The sequence below is a fragment of the Dromaius novaehollandiae genome, chromosome 2 (assembly GCF_036370855.1).
Source record: "Dromaius novaehollandiae isolate bDroNov1 chromosome 2, bDroNov1.hap1, whole genome shotgun sequence".
NCBI lineage: Eukaryota > Metazoa > Chordata > Aves > Casuariiformes > Dromaiidae > Dromaius > Dromaius novaehollandiae.
Genome location: NC_088099.1, coordinates 143,766,834 through 143,793,759, shown reverse-complemented (window position 1 = coordinate 143,793,759; position 26,926 = coordinate 143,766,834). Strand labels below are relative to the sequence as shown.

The following is a 26,926-nucleotide window of genomic DNA, read 5'->3' as shown; positions in this document are numbered from 1 at the left end:
AAACCCTTTCAAACATGAGCTAAAGTTTCATGCATTCACAAAGAATTAAGTTAACAACGTAGAATAAATAAAAATAACACATTAATTCCCCATTACTGATATCTAACAGGCCATCTCATATTTGAACTGATCCATGAATAGTTTTTCAATTCTCTGTGATTCAATAGCTTTTCAACACTCCCAGTACACCATATTTGTTAGTAAATACAGGAAATTAGTTTAGGCAGTGTTTTCACCACTACAGTAAGATAAACTGCAAAGGGGTGTAGTTACAACAAGGGAAGTGATTAAAGGATTAAGAGAGTTGAATCAGGAGGTTTAAGGAAATTGCCTCCTACCTTCAACATATTTGAGAATTTATACCAGCTAAAGCCTAATTAGGAAAGCTAGATTTGGAGAGTTGATCAAACGGTTAAACTATTACCATCTCGAGAACTAAGTAAACTCTGGCTACATTTTGCTCTGCAATATATAGAAGTACATTCATAGAAATATCTGCAAATCAGAGGTACTAACATATTTTCATGTCTGTCACTAGCATATTACCATCTTTTATATGAAGTCTAACAAAGTGATATGCGATCTGGAGACCTATATCCAGGTTCAGGCTCCACAGTACAAGACAGACATGAATGTACTGAAATGAGTCTGGCGGAGACTACCAGCATGACTGTGAGGCTGGAGCACATGACGCAAAAGGAGAAGCTGAGAGCTTAGTTTGTTCAGCCTGAAGAAGAAAAGATCAAATGGGAGATCTTACTGCTGCCTACAGCTACCTGCAGAAGACTGAACCAGACTCTCCTTGGAGGTCTACAGTGAAAGGATGAGAAGCAGCAGCAAATTTGGAACACAGGAGGCTCTGATCACATATAAGGATTTTTTCTTCTTTTAATATAAGGCTAGTCAAATACTAGTACAGGCTGTCCAGAGAGGTTGTGGAATCCCCATCCTTCAAGATATTCAAAATTTGACTGGACAAGGCACTGAGCAACCTGATCTCACTGGACTTGCTTTGAGCAGAGTTGAACTAAATGATCCCCCTTCCAAATTACGTTATTTGATGAAAACAGCTTAAAAATTAGGGGCTGAGATTTTCATAACAACGATATTGGACATCCCCCTCTTAGGTTTCAAAAAATGAACCATCCTCCTTTGAAGAACCACATACTGCAGACAGAAGTTTCCACAAACTCCTCCCCCTATGTATTTCAAAAATCATCAAATAAAAGACACAAATCTCAGACAGAAACAAACTGCAGCCAAAAAAAAAAAAGGCAATTCTGAAGGAGCCACAGAACTAAATGCAGCTATTTTAAATCAGAGCATTGCATTTCTTTTGGTTAATATTTATGCTATGGAAATATTTCAAAGTGGTATGGAATGAGTTACTGGGGCTCACAAGCAATCTATTCACCTGCTCGTGACTACCACCAGCAAGAGGACATTTTTAATGGAGCAAACAATGATTGGCTTTAAAAAAAAATAAATACGCATGTATATGTCTGTCTGCAAGAGTGTTAAATGGCACATGACTTGCTGAAAGAGGGAAGACTAAATTTCCTAATCCTGTCATTACGAACTGGCACAGAAAAGGGCTTAATAGTTATTAACCTGGTAACCTACCAGGTGTTTGGGACTGCTTTCTAGTCGCCTGCAAAGTAATTTGAGAATGTGAAGGCAACAAGGATAAACTTGCAGTATACTCTTTAGGAATAAGAAACCATTTAAAAGCATTTTGAATGGAATTATGTTTTCCCCTCCCCCCAGAGGGCTGCAGCCCCATAACAGGTTGCTAAACTTTACCCCAACCTCCCAAAAAACAATATGCACAAGCAAATCACAAGCCTGAAGTCACCAAGTTAAGATTTAACTTCACCTCCTCTTTCCACAACAATTACCACTTCTGAAAAGTAACATCCATAACAAGTGCAAAGTAATGTAAGTAGTATAAGTATATAAGGAGTACCATTTTATGCTTTTGAGCATGAAATTAGGAGGAATTAATGACCCGGCAAAGCAAGCAAACAGTTCATCTTATTGAGAGGGTCCTGAACAGCGCCATTATCCTTGAGCTTTTCTGACAGAGAGTGAGTAGGAAAAATGCTGTGTAGCATCTATAAGCAACAGTAACTCTAGAATGCTAACTAGAGCCAAGGTTTCAGGAAGCACTCCACACCTTAAGGGTTACAACTGAAAATCACAGGCTCAGAAGGGGGAAAAAAAATAGTGCTTGGGCACTGCAAACAAAGAGATTTCCTTAAGGTAAGCTATGACTTTGATGGGAGGCTTACGGCAGGAAGACAGATCACCCAGAAGACTGGGTATGGGAGAAGAACATGGGAAAAATCACATATGGTACATTTTAGAGGAAATACAAGGGACCATGGCTGCATGTGCTAGATTACAGAATACAGTGCAACTATCTAGAATTATGTTCATAGTAAACTGAAGGTCACCAGTGATATTTTAAATGTTTAGTTTGTATTTGTGTCAGAGATTGCCTGAAAGCTACTAGTAGTTTAGAGCTCCTGAAAACTTCTAATATGCAAGCAGTAAGAAATAGGAGGTGTTGGCTATTCAAAGACCTCTCCACACTTTCTTCTTTGTATTTCAGAATCCTCATGAGCTGGAAGATTCATACTACTACAGACTTAATGTGAACCACTTTAACTATAGTTCTGTTTCTCATCAGCTGCAAAAAGCATTTTGAAGAAAATCCACACCTGTTAGATTAATATCATCCTTTATTATGGAAATAACAAAAAAAGGACCATTTTACCAGTATTTCAAGCAGATCCTCCTTCTACTATAGAAAGTGAAACAGGATGTGAAGCACACACTCAATAACATGAGGAAAAGTACTTTAAAAAAGCTTCATTTCCTGTATCAACATAGAGTTTCTGAGGCTGGAAATTTTTTATAATACTCAAGTACATTTAGGATGCTCGAGTATAGCACTGTACTTTTTGCTATGTTTTTCTTGAGGAATTAGGTAATTCAACCTTCACTGTTACACTGCAAATAACTTGTAATATGCATGATGTGTTGTAATTATTTGCAGTTTTTCAGTACTAGAAATTAGGGTCTGTTACACTGACATATCTTTCAGCTTAGTGTATATCTGACAGATCTGGTGATAGATCTCATGCTGCATCAGAGGTTCTGGGGCTCTCCTCTTTGTGCAGCAGCACTCAGAGGCTGTAGTAAGCAGGAGCAAAAGTTCGTCTGCTTGGAGAGCAACATAGGTGCCTCAAAACAAGTGTAAGCGGGGGAAGATTTAGGAAGGGACAAGGATGTACACATTGGTTTTGACTGCTGCAAGGTTAGTATAGAGAGAAAAACTAAGTGGTTGGACCTGGACAACCTAACTACCAAATTTTTCAATCACCAAGTTCCTAACAGTTATGAAGCAAGAAAGAAGTCCAGCAACTGCTCTCATTTACCCCTTAAATTAGTGTAAGAGCGAGGAACAGAACCCAGAAACAGTTTAGTATACTCATCGTCCCCTGGATTACAAGGTCTGTTTCTTCCTAAACACTAACAAATTGTTTTCAAGAATTGAGGGAAAAGAGCAAGAAGCTGCAGAGGAGTCAGCTTTGGCTACATTCTGCTACTCACAAACACATTCTCTTAACTGGTTTCCTCCCTTCAACGCAGAAGTTGGGACACCAGTCACTTCCACACTCAGCTGTGATGTAACACTCCAGGGTATTAAACATTACTTAAGAGCCTAGCAGGCAACTGAAGGCACAGCAACAGCTCAAAGAGATCCACGCTCTTAATGAAAGATATCAAAGTATCCCAGTTGCTTTGGTACTGAAATTGACAAGGCTCACAACTAAAAGTTTGAATGTTTGTCAACACTTCAGATCCTGTTAATGACATACTTCATACCAATCAAGATGTGGCAAGCATTATTTTTCATTTCTGTTATCAGTTATAGACTACACTGCACAAAAATTACATCAAATATACCGGGGGGGGGGGAAAAAAAAAGTTCTACCTTTGCATGTAGCATTGTCCAGATTCCTGTTCACAGGAAAAAACTAAATATGTTATTGCAATTCTTTTTCTCTGGTAAAGGGAAGTAGACTTCAAGTAAAGCAATATGGTCATTCAAATTTCTAGGTGAATAAAAAAATGCATGTGAAAAGGACATTCCAGCCAAGAAATAGGAATATGTTTTTAAATAAAATTTTTTTTCCAATGTAATTATCAAATTACATGGATGCGGGGCATGCCATTTGAAAACATTTTTAAATCCTGTCCCTTGAACACAAAAGGGATAACAGAAAAGTTATGAGTGCTTTTTTTAAAATCTGAGTCTAGAAAAGTAGTTTTATTATTATTAATCATTGCCTAAGGCATTGTTTCAGCTGTATGGTAATCCATTAAGAAAAACTGGACTGGCAACACTAAAAATGAGTAAGACATTAGCTGCCTAAAAGTTACAGCATGTAAAACAACAATAAATTATTCAAATAATTTATATATTTCTCATTAAGCACAGCAAAGAGAAATACGAGTCCATTTTGTATCATAAACCCCAAGACAAGATTTCCCACCCCTTGCACACACTTGCTCTACCAGACTTGAAAACTATTTTCTCTTGTTTTCGTTTTTGCTTTTAGCACACACAGTAATAACAAGCTAGTTTTGTCTCAGTCTGGTTTCCACCATCAGAAAAAAAAATTAATTGCAAACACTTTGTTAAGTTCCACTAAAAAAGTTTTCTAAAACCAATGGCTTAATTAAAATTATTTCTTAAAACCAAACTTAGTTTTACAAAGAACATATCACACTGAACTGAAAGCATCCCCCTCCCTGCCTTAAGACTTTCCATTGATAAAAACAAACAAACAAAACAAAAAAAAACACCAAAAAAGACATGGAAGTAGAACTTTAGATTTATATTCCTATTTCCATGGCCTAAATAGCTGAGCCACCACTTAAAAACCTAAGAATTAGTAAATTAGTTCTTCCCTCTACACTGGTATTTCCACTTTTATAGTGGAAGCTTGTAGGTTATCCTTACCCAAAATAACAAAACATACGAAACTAGGTGTGTTACAATAACCATGGAAGCCAACCTAAACTGGAAGCCAAGGCTCAGGGCTATTCATGCCGACTTTTACACACCCTTGGAGAACCAGTCTTCCAGAAGCAATCACCACCCATTTCATTTAGCTATATTACACAGCAACCTAAGCTTCTACTAGTCACTAATCTTAATTTTAGTTTGACATCAGGGCTTCAACCACATACCCAGCTACTTAACACCTTCCACGTATCATATGTCATTCTGTGACTGCCAGGTATGACTTGATCCCTTGTAACATGTAGGACAACACACCAGCAGAGTTTGCAGTTTATGTTTTTGCAGCGTAAAATTTTACTGCTGACAGTAACATCTACCACACTAGTGGCAGGACTAGACAACCATTAACGATGTGCTCACTGAAGCACTACTGACATATGCAACTGAAAAAACTGACAATCTGGACTAAGCATTTGGAAGAGGCTTGGATTTTATAAGCCAGTCTCCTAATGAAAATATACTGCTATTTGCCAGATACATGCATGTTTCAACATAAACACAAGCCTCTGAAAATGCCTAACTCTGGCCCCCTTACAGTTTGCTGCTAAAAATTTTAAGTTTAAGAGGGCATCACGGCACTTCTACTGCCTCTTCCTGCAGACAATTTTCTGCATGGCTGAGTCATAACTAACATTACATCATCTTACCCAGGGAGGGGCACAGTTTCCGTAGAGTAAGAACTACCTCTTACAACCAGTAGAGCATATTAAAATTCTAGAAATCAGAGCCATCTAGGACGTAAACAGTGCATTCTGGGATAAGGGGTAGGGTGGGGGGACTCAAAACTAAACCTATATCTTGTTCAGTCACAAATAAATATGTTAATTTTTTCGTAATTATTACCTTTATATAAAATAAGGTTTCAACATATTTCTAAATACACTAGCACTAACTATGCTTTAAAAAAAAGTATAGTATGTATTTTATAGTATGTATTTTAGGGAAAGAAAAGACAGACATTTGTTAAATCTTGTCCTTCAGAAATGGCACAAGAGACCACATTTACTGAAAGACTAGAAGTAGTCTGAGAGGGCTAGCACCATTTACACTGTAACTTTAAGTAAAAACGGATCAACAGTTTCATTATTTCTCACCAGCACATCATTGCAGATGTCTCTTAGCTCAGTCTCAATTTTCTCTCTGTATTCTCGAGCCATCTGCTGTTTTTTCTCAGCGCCTTCCGTCTTTTGTTCAATACTTGAGACGACTCTCCAAGATGACCTACGGGCTCCTACAACATTTTTATAAGCAACAGAGAGAAGATTCCTCTCTTCGTTGGACAACTCAGCTCCTTGCTCAGTCACAGACTTCATGCAACTTGCCATGTCATCATATCTTTCAGCCTGCTCAGCCAGTTTGGCCTTCTGCACCAGCTCATTTTTATCCATGCTGATCTTTCTAAAGAAGAAAAACAGGGAGGTATTATTCAGACATTTATCAAGGACAAAGATGTGTTAATGTCATATGCAGAGCAACCACTTTCCAAGAAGCTTGAAACTGTAAGATGTACAATCAAAATCTAGAATACAAAGCAGATAAGCACTCAATGCTCGAATACATGGATTGAAGACTTCAAGTCACTGTTTCCTTCCAAGAAACTGTTAACCTTTATAGGAATATTATTTTAAATATTTACAAACATAAGCATCCAAATAGGAATGATCTGCTTTCAGTTCACGTCTCAAGCATATGCACAATTGCAGTCCTTTGCCATCACTCAGTTTTCTCATAAGGCTACAGTCAAGATGTAGCATCAGCTGCATCTCATTACCAATATAACAAGATTAAAAAGGAAAACAGCTAACGCTAAGTTTTTCATAGAAACATATAAAATACAGGCTGGTCAAACAGTATCAGACAATGCTGTGCCTTAATAGAACCTTACATTTATGTGCAGAAAGACTAGCCATAAGGATCTGCAAATCAAACCCCGCGTTGGATGTTACAAAGTCAGAGCTCCACGAATATTCAAGGAGTTTCAAGGAGTACAGCCTTGGACAATGTTAGCTTCCTTTCCCAAAACGGGATAGGCTAGACCCTCTCACCTAGGTAGTGCTCCTCATCCTGAGAGGCTATGCTTTCCACAAGGGGAAAAAAAAAAAAAGAGACCTCACTATTTAAAATATTACTTGACCATCAGCATCTGAGATAGCATGAGCTGGCTGAGATACTTTGTAGCCTGTATCACATCAGGACTTTTTTGGTCATATATGCTTTATTATTTCTACACACTCCAACTACCAATCTCACACACAGTAATTCAGCAGCTTAACCTTGGTCATTCTACATAAAGTTACCACAAGCAGTAACTGCAGTATCTTCTATTTAAGAATAAATGAAGCACGTTTTAACATCCTAGACACCTGAAAGGTGAAAGTTTTAGCAGCTGCTTCCCCGAGTGCTGGCACACAGAAACTCGGCGGCTGTTCCATAGTGTTTGCTGACACGCGCCGAAGTCCTGACCGCACTATAAATGGTGCGTTAAGGAGCCATTTTAAAGAAAGGTTTTCGCTACAGTTGTTTCACCACCCAGTGCAATCAGGGCAAATGCGGTTCGGACGTTTGTCTGAACGCCAGCTTATGCGGCCACCAGGCTACCCGACGCCCGCAGGCGGGAACGGCAGTATCCTTCCCGGGCAGCCAGGCTGCCGCGGTTTCCGACGGCGCAGAGGCGCGCTCGGAGCGCGGCGGGCGGATGCCCCGGGCTGCTCGGCGCACTGGGTGACAGCATAAAATGGTGCTGCGGGCGGCGGCGGCGGCCCCCCGCGCGGCGGCGGCTCGGGGCCGGCCCCGCCCCTGCCCCTCCCCGCGCCCGCCGCAGCCGCCCAGGCACCGAGCGCCTCGCTGCCGCCTTTGTCATGGCGGACTGGCGCCGGAGCCCAGCCCACTTCAGCGCGCGTTAGTCCCGCTCACCTCCGCCCAGCGCCGGGGGGCGGCGGGGGGGAAGGAGGAGGAGGAGGAGGATGCAGCGTCCCCGCCCCGACAGCGGCCGGCCGAGGGGAAGCCCGCTGGCGCGGCCGCGCCGCCCCGGCAGCGAGGAGGAGGACGAGGGGGAGGCGGTGGAGGAGGCCCCCGCTCCGGGGGAACCGCCGCTACCGCCCGCGGGGCTGCGGCCGGCGTCGCGCAAGCCCCGGCGAGACCCCCTCGGCCGCGGCGGGCGGGGGGAGGAGGAGGAGGAGGAGGAGGAGGAGGAGAAGGAGGAGGAAGGCGCGGGGGGGAAGGGCAGGGCGGAGGGAAGGGAAGCGAGCCCGATGGAGGGGCGGCCGCTGCGGCTCTTCCGCGCCCGGGCAGCGCTCCCGGCGGGAGACCACACCCAGCGGCAGCCGCCCGCGCCCCGCGCACTGCGGCCGGGCTCCGGCTCCCGCCCCCGCCCCCCGGAGGCGGTGCCCCCTCCCCTGCCCTCTCCGCGCTGGCGCGGCGGCGGGGTCGCCCCCGCGCCAAGGGCAGGACACCGCCCCTACGGCCCTCACCTGCCGCCCCCTCCCCCGCCCGCCGCGGCGCTTCCCCTCCCCCCTCCCGGCGGGCGACGCCGGGCAGGGAGGGGCAGCCGCGGCCTCACCTGCGCGCTCCGCAGCGGCCGGGCCGCGGCCCCGCGGGGGAGGCTCTGCGGCCGCCTCGCTCTGCTCCCCGCCCCCTCCCCGCGGAGCCCCGGCGGGAGCCGCCCTGCCGCCGCCGGCGAGGCCGGGGGGGGGGGGGGCGGTGCGCGCTGCCTCCCGGCCGCCTCGGCTCCCTCGGCGCCCGGGGGCGGGGGGCCGCGGCCCGGCGCCGCCGGCCGGCCGGCGCGGGGCCGGGAGGCGGGGCCGCGCGGCGCCGCGGGCCCCGTTACCTGTGCGCGGCGGGAGCGACGCGGCGAGTGTCTCGGGGCGGGCGGCCGGCGCGGACTGTGCCTGTCTCGCGGCTCGCTTCGCTGCAGCCTCTCTCCCAGCGCCACACACGGGGTCTCCACCAATCACCGCGCCGCAACGCACGGGCAGCGCACCGCCCGTGACGTCAAGCGGGGCCATGGCAACGGCGAGGGCGCGAGCACGAGCCCGCGCCTCCCCCGGCGCTCCCTGCACAGGGCGGAGGCCTCGGCAACGGCCGCGGGCGCCGGCGGCGCGCGCGGGCGCGCGAGCCGGCGGCGACACGCCCAGAAGCGGCGGCCCCTCCCGCGGGCGCGCGCCTCCCGCCCTGCGACTGCAGAGGCCGGACGAGCCCGTCAGGGGGCTCGTCCGCGCTGCCGCAGGGCCGGGGCGCGGCGCCGTCCCGCCCCTCCGCCCGCCCGGGCCTCTCACCCCCTGCCTGCCGGGAGGCTGGGGCTGGGGCGGGGCCGGGCCGGGCCGGGCCGGGCCGGGCGGGCAGGCCCGCCCCGCGGCGGGAAGCCCCGCGCCTGGCCGCGGTCGCGGCGGCTCTGCCCGCAGGCCACGGAGGCGGGGGGCGGCGGCGGAGCTGTCCCGGGTCTGGGCGGAAACGGGGGTGGGGAGGGGGGGGCGGTGGCAGCGCCGAGGCGGTCTCGTGTGGGGGCCGCTCGTTAACCGCGCGCGGGGGCCGAGCCGTCGCCGCGGCTTTGTGTTTTCCGCTCCTGGCTGTGGGATCTGAGGTTCCCCAGTTAAAAAAAAAAAGTGCAACCCCTCCACCCCCCCGCTTTCCTCTGAGTTTCTGGCACGTTTTCCACGGCCGGTCGTGATTTGGGGTCCTCTGATGGGCAGGGTGGAGGGTGTGCTTGGGGGGACGAAAGGGATGGGGAATTTCAGGCTCTGTAACGCCAAACCGAGCGGGGTGGGGGGACGCGGATCCTGAAGGAGGAGCGGGGAGGGGGTGGGGGTTCAGAACGGCAGACCCAGCGCGGGACACGGCACGGAGGGGCCTGGACGGCACCCTCAGCTCCCAGGGGTGGCGGCAGGGCGCCGGGCGCCGCCGGTGTGCAAACAGACAGGGGTCCATGGGTGCCAAATGCTCCTCGCCCTTGGGAAGACAAACGGGCATGCTGTTGCTGGAGATGCTCTCTCAAAAGAAGAGTTTTAAAGTGTTTCCTAAAGGTGGTAAAAGTCTGTCTTTACTTCTTTTGAAGAGTCTGCCCCGGCTTGATTAGCTATCTCAGGTATGCTGCGTCCTAAGGTCTCGTGTGCTTTCTTCTGGACTTTGCGATCTGCACCATCTCACAGAGTTGGAAATAAGACCTCAGTTTGACACTGGGGTCTGAGTGGAAGCAACTGAGATACCTGAACGTAAATTTGGTATGTTAACAGTAGCCTGAGCTAGGGAACAATTTCAGGATGCTGAGGCTTGTCTTCTGTGGTTTATATGCCTTCAGGGGAAGATGGAGAAAGCATCTGTTCTTTGAAAATGGTGGGTTACAAAGGATGGGATGGGGATACTCTTTTCTCACAGATTTATCTTGCATCTGATAATGTGATGGAATATGAACATCTTCTCTGGGAGAGGGAGATTCCCTCTTATGGACTTATTTGAAGCTCTTGTATTTGTAGGAGACTGCAGTGAGCACTCCACCTTATTCCTTTTTAATGCAAGAAATAAATCCTTAAGTCATGGTTACATGGTTGGCTACAGTATCTTAGCTGTGGAGAGTTAACTGGTAATCAGTCAGCAGTAACTTTGAGCAACTCATGCTTGGATCACAAATACTTGCTTGACTACTCATTAAAAACAAATCATGCAGAAATAGCCAAAACACAGGGTGGACATGTATTTATGTAGAGAGAGTCATAAAAATCTGTCAGTTAGACGGTATGTGGGAATAGCATAGGAAGAGTGAGGTACTTGCTTCTGGGAAAGAAAGAGGAAGCTATGAATAAAATGTAAATACAAATGTATTCTTGACAAGTGACCTACTCCGGGTCAGGAATAGGTTGCTATGGTATGGGAGAAAACGGTGTAGGAAGGCTCTGTAAACTTTACTGCCTTATGTGTTGTGCCTCCTATTCTTTCCTACATGGCTTTTTCTATGTATTTTCCATCTATGCACTCCTGGGTAGCTTCTTGGCATGCTCCTTGTCTGTCTTTTTCCCTAAACTAACGAAATGGCTGTAGGCCTCAGAATGTGATAAAATCACAAAAAATGGGATATTTTTTTTCTAAATCTTCAAAAGAACTATCCTGTGCTTTAACCAAATTTCAGAAAGGCTTTAAGTTCCTTTTGGCAAGGGTGGCTTTCTAAGAATAGGACTCTTAAAATTTTCTCTAAAATTTTGTCATACAAAGAACAGTTACATTTTCTGTGGTGCCATTTTACCTGTAGCATTTATGGATCTCTTATAACACTTTTCATGGCCTAAGAGCTTTGTTGAGGTTTGTCATAATGTACATTTTTCTCTGTATGAGTTTTGTCCAGAAACTTCTGTTGTCTTAGACATCGATTTAACAGTGGGATATTCTTTTGGTTTCTCTTCAGTTCTAGTGCCTTCCATTTACTCCAGGGATTAAAGAATTTCAGTCATTTTCCTGTGGAGTATTTCTGGAACACTTGTGAAGGGAGCTGAAAAAAGCAAAGTATTCAGAGTGGTGGGCGATATCAGGTAAAGCAGAGCTCACCATAGTTTACTAGTTGTGTCAGGTGAGAAAACCATTGTTGCTTAATTTAAATGTGAAGAATACAACCTTTCTGCTTCCACAATGGCAACTTTGTATGGCCATGCAGATAAAGGGGGGGTTCATTTTTGTAACAAGCATCCTACGGCTCAGGTTCATAATGTATTCCAATACACAATTCTTCATCTTATCTGTTTTTATTTTTTATCATTATTTTCCACTTTAGGAAGCAATAGGATGAGAGCTGTACTTGAACACAGATGGTATCATGGCACAGCATTTGCTGCAACTTGCTTGAAGTTATGTTACAGAGTTCATTTTTAACATAAGCTTTAAACCTTTATTTTGTAGAAAAGTCTCTTTGAAATGGCATCAGCCCAAATATAGACTATAAGTTTTGAGTGCTACTTGAATATTTTGTGGTAGCATGATGAAAAATGAATTGATATGGGAAAAATAATAATTCTTAAAAGTACATAAAGAATCCACACTGGAGCATATGTTAGAGGAAGCATAGGTATGTATTACTTTTTGATGTCTCTGGAAATACAGGTGAAAACCCTGTGAAGTAGACTGTTGATAATACTATAGGCAGTATTAATAGTTTTGTGGAAGAAAAACATCCGTCTTTCCGTTCACTTCTTTCCATTATTTCTGTTTTTGGAGTGAATGGAATGTCTCCTGCAACAACCTTAATTGCCACTAACCAGAGTTTTTGTTTGCTAACAGCCCCATATGTCAATAGAATCTGCACTCATTCTCCTTTAAGTAGGCTATTTTTGCCAAACACCATTTCCACTTCTCTGGATTTCATGAACGCTGCCATTTGAAACCGATCCAAGGAATGAGACATTACTCACCTTTGCATATGCTGTCTCTTGAACAGATACTCGCCTGCTGTCTTCTATTCTTATATTTCCTGCACTTTTCCCCCAGTGAGGAATGTTGTGTTTTGTCTTGCTTATTGCAGTTTAGACCAGGGAATTTAGTCTCTTGAAAAGATATGCTTTAAGCAGTTTCCCTTTTCTTCAAATGCGTTTTCTCTGCTGCTTTCCACACAGCTTTTTGTTCGATGACTTGCACTTTCACTATCTCAGACTGTCAGGCATACTTGTCAACATCTAGAAGCAAAAACTCAATTGCAGAGCTAGACACATTTCCATACAAAAGTATATATATGTATATTTAAGTACGTTGCTTCTCACTGTATTTTCTTTTTTCTGTGAAAGGAAGACGTGGAAGGAAATAAAAGAAAATGACCTCAGATAGCTTTCATTCCCCCTCCTAATGCAGCATTTAGTTCTTTCTTCTCTCTCATCTTTTCTCCCGTAGGTATTTAGTTATTCCTCCCTCTGCCTAATCATATCCAATTAAAAGGGGGTGGGTGGCAAGGAAGGTTTATCCACTCACAAAAGGAGCACAACAGGTTTTTCTTGGGAGGGGGTTACCCTGACACAGGCCAGGGAAGGCAGTCCAGGAAGTCAGTAGGAATAGCTGTCTTAAAAGACGGTAAATCCTGTCAGGAACTGGAAAGCACAGTGTTGTTTTCTTTCTGGGCTGCTTTTAGAAAACAGAGATGTTCTGACTGACTGTTTATTCCTGGGAAGGGGAAAATGAGGAAAGGCAGTCCATCAAAGGGCATTTCTCTGGAGACGGGGAGATGATTCTGCAAATCTATAGCCTATGGGGAAAAAAAGAACAACTAGCAGCTCTGCTGTCCTGTGTCCTGCTGTCAGGAGCTACTTTTCTGAAAGCTGCTTTCTCAAAATCCTAACTGTTGTTAATTTGTTATATACTTTTCCATGCTGATACTCAGGTTACATGATTATTTTGTATATAGGACAGTCTTTTTGAGCTTCCAAAGGGCTCAGGTCCTAATTGACAAAAGCAAGACCTTTGGAGTGTTACTGCCTTCCATCAAAATTTTTAGGAAGATCTCCTAGTGAGTTTCATTTCTTTCTTTGGCCACAGCCTCTGATTGTAAGTCCAACTTTAAGGTTCACTCATAGAATGAGTGGATGAGAAGGTATATATTTCATTCCTCTCTTTTGTTAAGTCTAATTGTGCTTTTGAGTCACCTGTCACACTTTCTTTTCAGGACAAACTGAGATATTTTAGTGCAGGAAGGATAAATTTTAGAGTTTTCTTTCTTTGTTTTTTTCTTTTGCAGTGGTCAAAAATGAGATGGGTTCTGACTGTGTGTCAGGTGCCAGCAGTAAAAATATATAAATATAAATATTATTAGTATATAAAATATAAAAAAATATAAATTGTGGATATGGCTGCTATTCCATCACTGCATGGAAAGTAGTTTGAACTATTGGATCTCACATGCTCTGCTTCATCGAAGATCTTCTCCTTAGAGCCTGCTCTCAGCTCCTCTCCTGTCTGTCTATAGTCTAGTTTTATAAAAAATGACACAACTGAAGTATCAAAGTACCAGCAAGTCCTGCCTAAGTAATCCTGTACCTCGGATTAAAATCTTCAAATGATTTTGGGTATGGGCTGGTTTAAATATATATATTAGAGGGAGGGAGGGAGTGCATAACTGCAAGTGTCCCCAGGAATGATTCCTCAGATTCTGCTATCTGTCAGTAAAATGCAAAGGTCATTTTCATGAAAATAATTTAAAATGTTTGCAAACATTTAGTCACCAAAGGGACAGGTATCCAAGAAGAATGTCAGAATACTCACCAAATAAACAACACAGAACTGATAAATTGTAAGGTAGCATGCTCTTTGAGTCTAAAAAGAAGTGATTTAAAATGTCAACTTCTTTCACAGAACTTGTCATCAAATGATCAAAATAAATTAGCATGGCTTTTTGCTCCCTACTAACATTTCTGAAAAGAAAGCTAAATTGTGTTCTTCCTTGTTTAGAAGAAGTTCCATAAAGGTATGAAAAACAGTAAGTTTGCACAAGTGTCACTGAAAGCTTAATATAATCTAAAGGAATGTTGTTGCTGATACTTGTGTATGAAATGGGATAGAACATCAGAACCTGGCTGTATTTGAAGGGTTGCAATGAATTTCAGTAGCCAATTTAACTAGGAGGGGGGTTTAAGAGGCCGAGATGATGAAACTATTATGTGTAAAATGTAATTCCATATATGGATCTCATTTGGTTCCTCTCATTATAGTGTTTGAGTGTGTCAGTGACATTCGAGTACCTATATATTAAGTGTAAAAGTGTGCAAATTCTCGAAGAGCCAAGAGCTGATTTTGAAAACAGGCAGGTTAGTATTGCTTTGGGTGTATTTAGTTTCCCATAGAAAAATCGGTTTACTTCTGTGTTGTACCTGAGCCGATTTTACAATATTAAATGCAGACTCAAAATCTACGTGGAAGAACAAAGTTCAATACTCTTGAATAAGGTTGATTAATCAGACTATTTTGAGATTCAGCTAAGGAACATTTCAGGAATGCTGCTGCACTCATCAGAACCATGAAAACATCAGAATGAAATATCCCCAGCCATCAGCAGCAAAAAGGAGCTTTAACATAAGTGTTTGAAAACACTTGGCTAGACAGAGGCCTGCAAGCGGCATATACATGTTTATATATTAAGATTTTATTATATTCTTTTATTATATATATTCCTTTATTATATATTTTAAACCCGTTGCCCAGAGCTGAGGTATTTGTATGTCTTCCAAAGATATATTGAAAAAGCATATCACATATGTTTTCTTCTCCATTTCTCTCTACAGAAAACAAGATGGGTGGTGCTGAAATGGGCATGCTTTGTCCTGGGATGTGTGAAGGTGTGATGGCTACCCCCTCACCTGAGAGCACTGACCAGACATGGGACCTCCAGGGCTGAAAGTCTGAGTTTAATTAAGTGAATTTAATACAGCATTCATAAATTAACTGTGCATTGGCCTTATCCTGGTCCACTACACAGGACTGAATTACACCCTGAATTACTAAATCCTGAATAATTCTTTTGGCTGATAAATGAAAACAGTTCTTTTCTTTTTGCAAACAATAGACATTGGGATTTGGCAACTTGGAACTCTCTTTAGCTTGTATTCATTTCCTTTATGTGTTACTGTTCTTGAGTGAGCAAGATAATACTTAAAAAGTGTTACCAGAAGAGACAGGATGTCTTGAAGCAAACTGGGGACTAACATCATTCTATTATATCTACTTTGATTTATTTTTGGACTTATTTTTTATTTATTTGAATGTACTAGCTAATGTTATTTTAATGTTGATTGTCAGGAAAAAGGCTCCATAAAGTCTTGTTTGAAATCTTTTCTGCCACTTAATTTCATACCTTCTCGTCTTGTATGCATTTATCCTGAATTAGTTTGTCTGCTATTTTTTAAACAATAAATTATTTATTTTATTTACATTCTTTAGCAATAAATAATAGCTGTTAGAGTTGAAGGCATCAGTTGAAGGCATTTGAAGTGCTAAAGTGAACTCATAATTTGCAAGAATGTAAGTTACCAGTCCTATAGGGTACACCCTGAGGATTTCTGGAGGACCTCAAAAATGAAATAGCTTAGCTGCTATATAAAATATGCAGACTCTTAACTTTTGCTGTTACAGGGATCAATAAGTAACGTACTGAGCCTTTATTTTTAACAGGTAATCCAAGGAATTATTAATCCAGTGAGTTGTGTATGTGACTAATCATTTCAAGTTATACTTAAAAGTGGAATGATATAGCACCTCAGAGATTATTATATGAGATGGTCTAAGGAACTACAGTTTCTATGGTAGAAAAATGTCTCATTAATCTCTTACAGTCATCTGAATAGTTTAATAGAGATATGAGTGAAGGAGAACTAATTAATTTATTTAGATTTTCACAAGGCTTTTAGTAAAATTTTTTACAACAGGCTACTGAAGAAATTCGGGATGTAATTTTACAAGGGAAGCTTAGACCCTTAAATGCATATTTAAACAACTTTATTCATCTTACAAGTATTAATAGGCATTCCCAACCTTGTTCCCACCTCCTCAACATTTCCTTAATGCAGTAGGAACTTACATTTTCCACTGGTAAATCACTCAGTTCCCTTGTTTTGCTGCTGAGCATGTGCAAAACCATCTTGACAGCTCCAGGCTGCTAAGCCCCAAAGAAATACACAAAATAAGCATTTTCTTGCAAGTCTCCTCTCAGCTGCCTGTCAACTTCAATTTTGCACCCCAGCAACCAATTTCGTCTCATTTTATTTTATACTGACTACATTTATCACAATTTATTTTATATTCTTGATAGGATATTGAAAGAGGCTCTCAGGGCCACAGATTGCTGCTGAAATGTTAGACAACATTTGGCATGAACAGGAGCAGAAATTAAAAACTGGCATTTTTTAGCCTGGTTGCCTTTGAAATGAAGTTTATGAGATTGTGTTGTTTATCTCTCTGTACATTCAGCAATTCCCCTTAAAAACTGTGGAACCCAATTTCAACCAATTTGAAAGACGAGCTGAAATCTCAAGATAAATAAGGTTTGTGAAAAACTGCAGCTGTACAGAGGACAAAGAGCATAATTAAATGCCTGCACTGAGGAAAAGGCAGGTGGAGGCTGGCCTTTATATAGCAGTTGAGAGCAGCCAGCCAACGTATGCTCAGAGATTTTGACTGAGCATGGCATGTGCCCTATATGGAGGGTGGGTTTCAGAAGAGAACCTGTAGTTATCATGGCAAAGGAGATTTCAGAAGACAAAGACCATAAGTCCATGAAAACAATCAATCAAAAACCACTTTACTTGTTTTACTTCTTGCAGAACAACTTGATTTCTCTTGTCCTGCCTCTTCTTCCTTCCCACCCTGAACACCTCTTTTTCTCTCAGAATCTCCAGAGTCTGTTACTATCTTTGCAGTCCCCTTGCTCTCTTTGCTCTGTATCAATTCATGTAATAACATAAGGGTTTTGTCTGATTTAGTAATGAGGTCTCAGATATACTCTGTTGGGAGCCAGTAAATGGCTGTTTCCTCATCCAAAAAGTTCAGCCAGGCTCTTAGATATGCTCATGTCAACAGCTGTAACAAAACTAATTGGTACAGACTCTTTTCCCCCCTGACTGGAGAATCTCCTGCTTGGTATTTATACCCATCAGATATTTGTGGCTTCTTATATGTCCCCCTCCTAGCTACCTGACATTTTAAAGATCCAGTTGTGTGTGATGGGACTAGTAAATCCTGTTTAAAAGAAGCTAACTATATTTAAGCAAATGGATTTTTTAATTTATGCACACATTTCAAACCAACCCAACATTGCAAAGTTTTTAGACTATTCTTATGATGTATGGAGGTTTAGGACTGTCCAGCAGGATCTGTATTGCTCTGCAAAATAATGTGAGTGTTATATATTTTACAAATTAGTTTAGCTGGAGAGAAAAAAAAAGAATTACTTGTCTCCTTTTTGTCTTTTGGCTGTCAGGTTCTCCCTGAAGGTGGGTGGCTTATCTAGGCGGGAAAGTTTCTGTAGATCTTCTGTAGTCAGTTATCTAAACAGGATACCATTGGGCTGATGTCAAAATAAAGAATACATAAATACGTACATACTACAGTACTGTGATAAAAACTGCACAACTTCCCAGCTTCTTCTGCACAACTTCCCAGCTTGTGAAACCTGTCTGTTTCTGCATAATAGATAAGCCCGAGGAAGTGTAAAATTAGTAGGAGTGCTTGCAGTGTGGCCAGGTTACAGTTTTACAGTCGTGTAAAGGTCAGCAGCAAATTGACATCTACACCCAGTCCTGCAGGATTAGGTTCTGTGGGGACGAAGCTCTCGGGCAAATGTCTGCGTGATGTGCCTGTGGCTGTATGGAAAACGTGAGGCCAAGGAAGGGACAGAGCTCCTACTCTGTCCCTTGCAGGCCAGGGCCAGACTTCCCAAACCAATCTTTCTCTTCATTTATTTAGGGCAGGCTTTGAAAGCCTAAGCTTTGAGGGAAGATTTTTGAAGAAAAAACTCCAGGCCTAAGGTCTCACAGGGCAGCTACTCTTCTTTGACTAACTTCTGGATTCTCTATGATGTTTTTTATTACCTGACTTGAAAATCAGTTTTATGTGAGAAGAAAGTTAAACTACTGAAGGAGACTAACAAGTTTATGGATGTTATCATCTCTCAAATAGTTAATGTCTCACTTCTCAGTTAAACATTTATTTTTTTCAAACTTGGCAGGCTTCTGGCTAGGCTAATTAGAGTACAATTAGGCTGTGACCAAATGATCTCTATGAAATGATAAGTGGCATGCAAGCAGCAATAATAGCAGTAGACTAACTTCAGAATGCTGTGAGTTTCTCTAAATTTCACAAACAAATTTGCTGATCTACTCCAGATTTTTACAATGCCATTTTTATTGTACTTAAAGTGTCACTGTAGCTTGTTACAGTTCATGCCTGCAAATACAAAGAAACTGTATGGAGACAGCAATGTACAGGACTTGCTAGGCCACGGATTCAGATGTATACCAAGACCAAGGTTCGGAGAAGATGATTTGCACCAGGAATGCAGAAGCAAGAAGCAGAGACTTGGTAAAGAGAATTTGGAGTCTTTGCCAATGTGCAGTGATAGCTGGAGGGACAAGATTTGGGGAAAAAATCTAAGCCCCCAACACCTAGTGTAGAAAATGTTCCACCTGCTGTGAAAATAAAAAGGAAGGAGGGGAAAAAAGATGTTGGAGGCATATGGAGCTTCAGAATTTGTCTGAAGAAAAGGAAGCAGTTGAAATTGCGGCTACAATTTCAATCTCTTGTATAAATTCATAGATGGTCTTAAAGAACTGGAAGATTGTATTGCATTCAGCAGCTATTGAAAAGGAGAGGCAGACTGGGGGGGAGTCATATGCACATTAGAAAACAAGGTGAAGATTTTCAGGTGTCCAGCTAGGACTATGGTTGGTGTCAAGCAGGAAGAAATTTTCCAAATATACTGAACTCCATGGAGGATACTTAAATCAACAAGTCAGAGCTGTATATGCTACAGCTATTCAGCACTGAACAAGCTGTCCAAGCTATTTATTTTCTCCATCTCCTACAGCTATCTGGTGATGAGAGAAACCTGGTTAAGTGTTCAGTTTTTGCTGAAACACTTTTAAGCTCTTAGTGCACAGGCACTCAATTTAAAATATCAAACTAACCCCTCAGAATAGCTAAGCACAAACTCAGAAGATTTTTTCTTCAGATTCTCTGGGAAGAAGCTAAGCTGACATACCTGTACCTCTGCTGCAAAATGAGAAACCTTTCCTGGCACATGTGCAGCGTGCCTCTCCCAGGAGGATTTGGGAGTTTGCAGGGCACGTTCTTCCCCCCTGCCCTGCTCACACAGCTCCTGGCACCATTCCAGCATTCACAGAACAATTTATATCTCAAACATATTGTCTCTCCAAGTAAATGAGACAAAACAGCTTAAAGGATGTTCAGAGGGCTCTTCAAATTTGAGTGCACACAGCACTGAAGCGCCCTTTTCCTCTGCCTTGGTGCTTTGCCACCAACCAAAAAATTCCCACCATGTTCTTCCTCCCACAGACCACGTTGCTGGTGATTTGGGCCTGCTCCTCCCTTCCCCAGGGCTCCGCATGGAGCTTCTTGCTCTGACAAATTCTCCCTTGGCAACACTAGCTCCCACTGGGATCCTCCCTGTCTGTGGTCATGGCTACTGGGGTGTGCTGTGGTCTGCCCACCTGAGTCAGAAATGCTCAGCAGCTTTGTTGAAAGCATAACAAAGAGCAAGGCAGCAGCTGAATTGTGCTCAGTGATCAGTACAGGCTCAATGGAAAAGGCTGGATGTGAGACTAGTGTGAACACTGCAAACTCTCGAATTATTTTTCAGGTTTTAAGAGCTGTAAATTAGCTCAGATTTATGACTCCATCCGGCACTTAATTTAAAACTGTATTTTCTTCAGCGAAAAAATTGACAACAAAAAGAAAAATGTTTTTATGCCTTAAAATGAGCCTGTGTTACATTTGGGGAGTACAAAGAATGTCCAAATTAGGTTACAAAAATATACAGTTTATTATTTTGATTACAGTAGTTTTAGCTGAATATTTTTACAGATCTGAAAAAGTTCAAAGGGGTTTAGAAATAAAGGAGTTTTTTTTTTCTTTTTGTTCCTGAGGCCTTAAAATCTAAATTCTATCTCCATGTTTATCTCCATGTTTGCTAGAAATCCTTTATCTGCTTCTTTTTCACTGGCTTTTTCTTAAGGAAGGAGTTGGTTTTTTTGGGATTTTTCTTTGGTCTTCAATTAGTCTGTTTGAACCATTTTCAGGGAAGGCTGGCTGCCGACTCCACAAAACCATTCCTGCTGCAAAAAGCTGTGTTTGTGAAAAGTATAGTTATTAGTGGCTGCTTGTTCTGTAACTTATCCATTTTGCATGTGCACAGGACATTTTTGCTGGACCAAATGCATGTGCTCTTTTCATCACACCTGTTATGTCTTCCTTTGAGCATATGTTCATTAATGTCAAGTGAGTAGCCTCACACAGCTGCCTGTACTGCTGAAGGGAAAGGCTTTTATCGGGTTGAGGGGCATTAACATGTATGTTTTTCTTTTAGATATGAAAATGGCAGGTTTCTACATGTGTTTGTTTCTTCCCATCTTGTTTTTACGATGAATTAAGTCAAGGTTGGATTTGTTATCTGTGTGGTGGTCTCAGTCTTTCACCATACCACTTGCTGCTGCAACCTTGATACTCCTCAGAAGGGTAATCTGAACTTATTTATTTTACACACACAGAAAAATTGCTGGATAGGATACAGAAGTAGTCCTTGGGACATGGAGGAGAACCAGGTCTCCTCACTCTCAGGTGATAGCCCTAGCCAGGAGACGGGAAGCTGTGATTTCTCTCAGGATCAATGTTCTGTCATTTTTATTTTGGACAAAGAGACAACATTTTAGCAGGAGATGAAGGTCCCCTTGTGAAGCCCTCGTGGTAGCTAGAGTATGCCCTGTAGAAATGGGTCTATCTTCTTTCAGATGGAGGCGTGAATTGAATCTGGGTTGCCTACGTCCTGGGTGAATGCTCTAAGCATTCACTGAAGTACTGGGTTAAGGTGATGGAGAAGAGAAGGAAGGCAATCTCATTTGCTCTTTGAAAGGAAAACACGATAGCTGCTTGCTCTTGTCCAAGCTCCATCTTCAGAAGAGGTGACTGGCAATTAAGCCAAGGCAAAGAGAGATCCTTCCTTGAAACTGGGACATTGGCAAAATTGGAGATGTACCTTTGGCCCTGGCTGTGTCTCTGGGAAGACGTTCTGCTGCTGGGGATGTAGAGACCAGGCCTGCACATGCTGCAGGAACAGCATTTTCAGGATGTGACTGGCATGGCTCAGATGGGGCTGTGTAGTGTACCCAAAGTGGAAGGTATTCTTCTGCATAGGCTGTGAGCCTGTCACCCAGGAAGTACCAAAATCTTGCGAGAACTTGATATGAAGGGGTTCAGGAGGGATGTTTTATGTTTTGTTTTATGCAGAGACAACATGCGTATTTAGAGGCTGCCATGGTCATGGTCTTACTTCATGTACTCTATATAAACAGCAGCCAGTTCCATTTAGAAGACAGCTGCATACTGGATGGCCTGTGGGTTGTTACTGTTATTTTCATAACACTTGTGTGTAAAGATGTCAACCTGTACTGAGTCTGAGTGAGGCTATACACACAGCAAGCTGGAATCCCTTGGAGAAACAGAAAGATAAATGACTTGCCTGCAGTCAAACATAAGTCAGTGGCAAAAATAATACCTGGTCTCTGGTATTCTCCTGCTGAATAAACAGCATAGAATCAACCCTTTTGTCTTAGGCTTCCTGCAGCTTTCAGATGAATGTGAATATGTTGGGCTGACTTGGGATCTGTTAGATCTAATTAAGCCTTAATTATCATACATTAAACAATTAAAATAATGAAGATCAGGTACAATCAAATTTCAAAGCAAAGAGATTTAGCAAGATCAGAGTTTTAAAATATACAGATGATGCCATTAATCTTGGAGGACATCCAACATAAACGATACAATATCTAGCCAGCTGGGAAGACAGCAAACTAGAAGTAATGCCAGGTTCCCAGCATAAAGTGTAAGGGGGTAAATGCATTTTCATCTTCCCTATTACAATTTTATTTTTAGATAAGAGCAAAATACTGTACATACAGAAAACATGTGTATACATGCTCATATAACATATGCATGATGCTTTGAGTAATACAAATGTATGGACTTTGAAAGAGGCAGGAAACTCACAGCTTTAAATGCTTAGTGAATTATATCTCCTACTGTACTTACCATTTATGTTTTTAAGAGTTATTCTGTTGGCTATTTATAGTAACTTTAGCACTGAGGAAACTGGCTTTGACTGACAGCTCTGGGAGTGGAAGTTGTTCTTTGTCCGTAAAGCAGGTACAGCACGTTAGGAGATGAGAGGAGGCTTTGGGCCCCCCTTTCATTCCTGTCCCGGCCTCTCTAGGGATCTCATCATCACCGTTATCAATAGTAATGCATTTATGACACTTTGTGAGGAAAACCTGCTAGTGGTTTGTATGAAGCCATGCTCTCTCCAGAAAATCCAAAGTTCGTGGAGGGTCCTGGACCCCAGGCACAAAGCCATGGGGAGGGAGTGCTGCTAATGGGGTCACCCTGGATCTGTTTGTCGGAGGCAGAGCATAGAAAAGACCAGTATGTAAGAGCTGATAATGGAAGAGTAGGTAAATGTGACCAAAAGCCTGGCTTGCAGTTCACTGGTAAAATGATTTTACCAGAAAAGGAAAATCTTTTTAAAAAGCCAAAGAACAAAGGCATTTGAGGTATCCTCTGGGAAATAAAGATGAGCAATCTAAACTGTGGGTTTTCTCTGTATAATCGAACACTATATTCCTGGAGGGATTTTTTTATTTGGTTCTCTGCTCTCTCTGATTCCTCTCAGCAATGTACACAAGCAGCAGTACAGAAGACAGAGATAGTCAGAGAGAGAAAACAGTGTACTGAGGGAATTTAATTAATAAGTCCTTGTGGGACCATGGGGACTATGGAGAGCATGGAGGAAGATGAGCAAAGAGAGATTCTCCTAATGTCTGAATGTCCTAAACAATTCATTGAAAGAAAGCAAAAGAGGCACCAAAAGGAGTTTATAATTCTTGGAAAAGCTAAAAAATGAATATTAGGCAATGTATAACTTTTCTCTTTTGATGTTGTTTTTGCAAAGCTTAATACTGCATCACTTTCAGGGAGGAGAATTCGGGCCAAGGATTTAACAATAGACATCCAAAGGCCTCAGAAAAAGTACAGGATTGGGGAAACAGAACAAAAGAAAGGTTCCTTCTCCTTTACAGCAACTTTTTTGTTTTACAGTTATTTGGAGACACTTATGAAGTCCTGCATTTATGGATGCCACACACAGCGAGATGCAAACGCTAGAGACCCATTGCTCCACAGCAGGCGGCCGATAGACAAGAACAATGCGGCTTGATTGCCATATCTTTCAGGCTGACCCAGGAACCCAGGATTTTTGGCATACTGATCTTGACCTCTCTTTCCTGTCCTGACAGCTGTTATTTCCCAGTGCCCTTGCACTGGCTGAATTTGCTCTTGCTGATGGCCTTTATAGTTCTCTGCCCTGGTACTTGTGCTGAACGTGGGCTTCTAGGTCTCTGGGTAGATCTTGGAATTGCAAATCAAAATTGCATATCCCTTCTTTTATTAGAAGCTTTGCCGAGGTCTGGAAGTTGCTGGAAGCCTGTTATTCTCCACCATTTACTGGCTGTGAATTATGTAGATACTCATATTTTTAATTTCCTTTCATTTAGCTGTGTGTGCAGGACCTCACTCATGACCAGCAGGGAACACTCTCCTGGGTACAGAGCGGCAATTCAGTGTCTGTGCCAACCCTGGCTTGTAAAAGCCTGGCAGCACTTGACAAACAAAGCCTAGAAATGTTGCTATTAAAAGCATTTATTGAATAAATCCATATGTGACAAAATGATAGCTGCAAAAAGCAGTGGAATTGTTTTTTAATGGATAAATCTTATTTGAAAGGTAAAACTGAGCTGTGAAAGCTCATAGAACAGTCACCTGAGGATAGAGCTTTGAGCAACGTGGGAAAAATTAGAACCACTATGAACAATATAGAGGATAATAGATTTCAGAACATGTCTGCTATGAGTGGGAGCTTTTATGTAAAGAAAAGAGAGGATAAGCCTGGGTTTAACTTCTGTATTTGAATGCTCTCATAAATAGAGATAGAAGAACAAATCCTGATTCCCTTTAGAAAGTCTGCAGCGGCTAGAAACAAGAGGACCTCTGTTCTTCTATACAGGGGTTAGGAGACTGCAAAGAGGCATTGTGGGCAGGCTCTGCTCTCCCGGCGTACTGCGTAACGGAGCCTCAAGGCCCCAGGTCTGCCCTTGCCCCCTTGCTGTGCCTCGGCTGCTGCCCCAGCGGGCTCCATCGATGCTCTCCTTTCTCCCTCACCTCCTGCTCACCACTGGGAGGAGGACAGGAGCTCAAGCAAGAGGGGTGGTGCGCTGCGCTCCTTTGGCATCTCCCCACATCCCTACAGCCACACAGAAACGGCACCAGCTTTCCAGTCTGTGCACAGCCTGGTGTGGGAGGGAGGCAGGGGGCTGAGCCCTGTAGGTTGAGATTCCTGCCCGGGGAGCAGAGGAGCAGCAGAGGTGCAAGGACAACATGAGGGTGTTACAACAGCTGAAGAGCAGGAACTCCAAAACTGCTGTGGGAGAGGATCCTATTTCTGTGCCTCTGTGCTTAAAGCTTTCTTGCTTTGGCCTTGCTTGGGTGGTCAAGACTTACTCCAGGCACAGAAAAAGAAAAAAAAAAAGTCATTCCTCAGAAAGAGGCAACAGGACAGTATTTAGCTATAAAAAGAAACCAAGCAAGGCTATCTGAGTTGATTGTTTCAAAGGATGCTGAAAAGTATCTGTCATGATAGGCTTTTGGCAGGTGGTAGCTGGGGATGGGCATTTCCCAGTGAGGGATGGGGAGCCCTTTGAGTGCCATGGAACCAGCAGAGGCAGCCACAGCAACCTGGAGGTGCAAAATAGCCTCTCTGGGAATGAGTGATCTCCAGGGAAGACAGCCTGCTCCCGTGACTGTTGCTGACATGCATGAATGCAGTATGGAAACACTCAAACTGTCAGGAATTTCTTGGCAAACGTAACAACCACATTAGGGAAATGTTTTACATCACTTGAGGGATGGTCTAGCTTGTCCAGTCTCTTCAAAGAGATTATTGAAGAAACTATGAAAACAGTGTATCAGGATCAGGAAGGTTTACTGGAATATCAGATAGAAATTAAAGGGAGGGCAGAGAAATGTTTTGGAACAATTAAAACAAATAACATCTGAAAATGTAACATCTGTACTAATACTGCAGAGAACTCCAGGATGAATATTACAGGCAAACTTATATTTAAGATGGAATTTTAGCAAGTAATGAGTTCAATCTAGCAAGGAGCAGATTTCCAAAATCAGATACAGGGAAATAGTCAGAGGCGCCTACTATGTTTGGAATATTACACATGCAGGTGCAAGTGCCCGGTTTAGAAATGAGTCTCTGACATTCCTGTTCACAGTCTTGGAGCAAGTGAATGTTTGTGTGCACCTATTGCTGTAAATCACATATGACACAGATGAATGTCTTACTTTTGGAAATGTCAATATTTTCTGAAGAAAAAATTGTCTTCTCTTTAGTTTTCTTCCCAGTATGGGATGCCTAATATTGTTAAAATTGGGGACTTTTTATTTCAAGATAGATCTACACTAGCTTTTATATAATAGCAGTTTCCCCATACACTGCTTCCCAAAGTGGTTGTGGCAGTGCTGTGATATATCATCACAGAATGTCATAAATGTCTTAGTGAAAAAAGAACAATTTTCCAAATTTCAGGTTATTCAAACTCTTTCAAAACTGCCTAGGATCCTTAACTTCTACCTTACTCTTCAAAAAAAAAAAAAAAAAAAAAAAAAAAAAGAAAAGAAAAAAGAAAAAGAAAAAGATGAGTAAAAGAAAACTCAGTTCAACACCTTATCCTGGAGAACACCTAGGAAATGGAGAACAGCATCACAGTGTATTTAATCCACATGTAAAATTCACCCTTGCATTGTAAGTGACTAGCGCTGCTATATTCCAATCCCAAAGTAAGGTAGAGAGAATCCCCTGCAAGTAAAGCCTCTCTCTCTGCCTTTTTTTCTTTTCTCCTTTGCCCTGTTGTTCAGTTTTTCTCCAGATGAGGTGCAAGATGCTCTGCCCACGGTCAGCACCAGCCACCCAGTGAAGGTGTCTTTCAGTGGAGAAGGACAGACCTTAACTCCAGATATCTAGCAAAA

General features: G+C 42.8%; 1 protein-coding gene and 1 long non-coding RNA gene across 3 annotated transcripts in view; one reads left to right on the top strand and one right to left on the bottom strand.

Moving 5' to 3' along the window:
- YWHAZ (tyrosine 3-monooxygenase/tryptophan 5-monooxygenase activation protein zeta) overlaps nt 1–9,082 on the bottom strand; it is a 28,011-nt gene extending 18,929 nt beyond the window's left edge. The window contains exons 1-2 of one of the 2 annotated variants that reach the window (XM_064507645.1): nt 8,925–9,082; nt 6,193–6,496 (exon numbers count right to left, since the gene is read on the bottom strand). In XM_064507645.1, coding sequence (XP_064363715.1) covers nt 6,193–6,486 — 294 coding nt within the window. In that variant the 5' untranslated portion in view covers nt 6,487–6,496; nt 8,925–9,082. Of the gene's footprint in view, nt 1–6,192; nt 6,497–8,657; nt 8,787–8,924 lie in introns of those variants that run through there. The other variant, XM_064507646.1, reaches the window with a different exon arrangement.
- A 344-nt stretch (nt 9,083–9,426) lies between these two features.
- On the top strand, nt 9,427–15,981 carry LOC112994915 (uncharacterized). The gene is made up of 2 exons (XR_010388014.1): nt 9,427–9,535; nt 10,149–15,981. It is a non-coding gene; the product is annotated as an uncharacterized LOC112994915 (long non-coding RNA).
- The last annotated feature ends 10,945 nt before the right edge of the window (nt 15,982–26,926 follow it).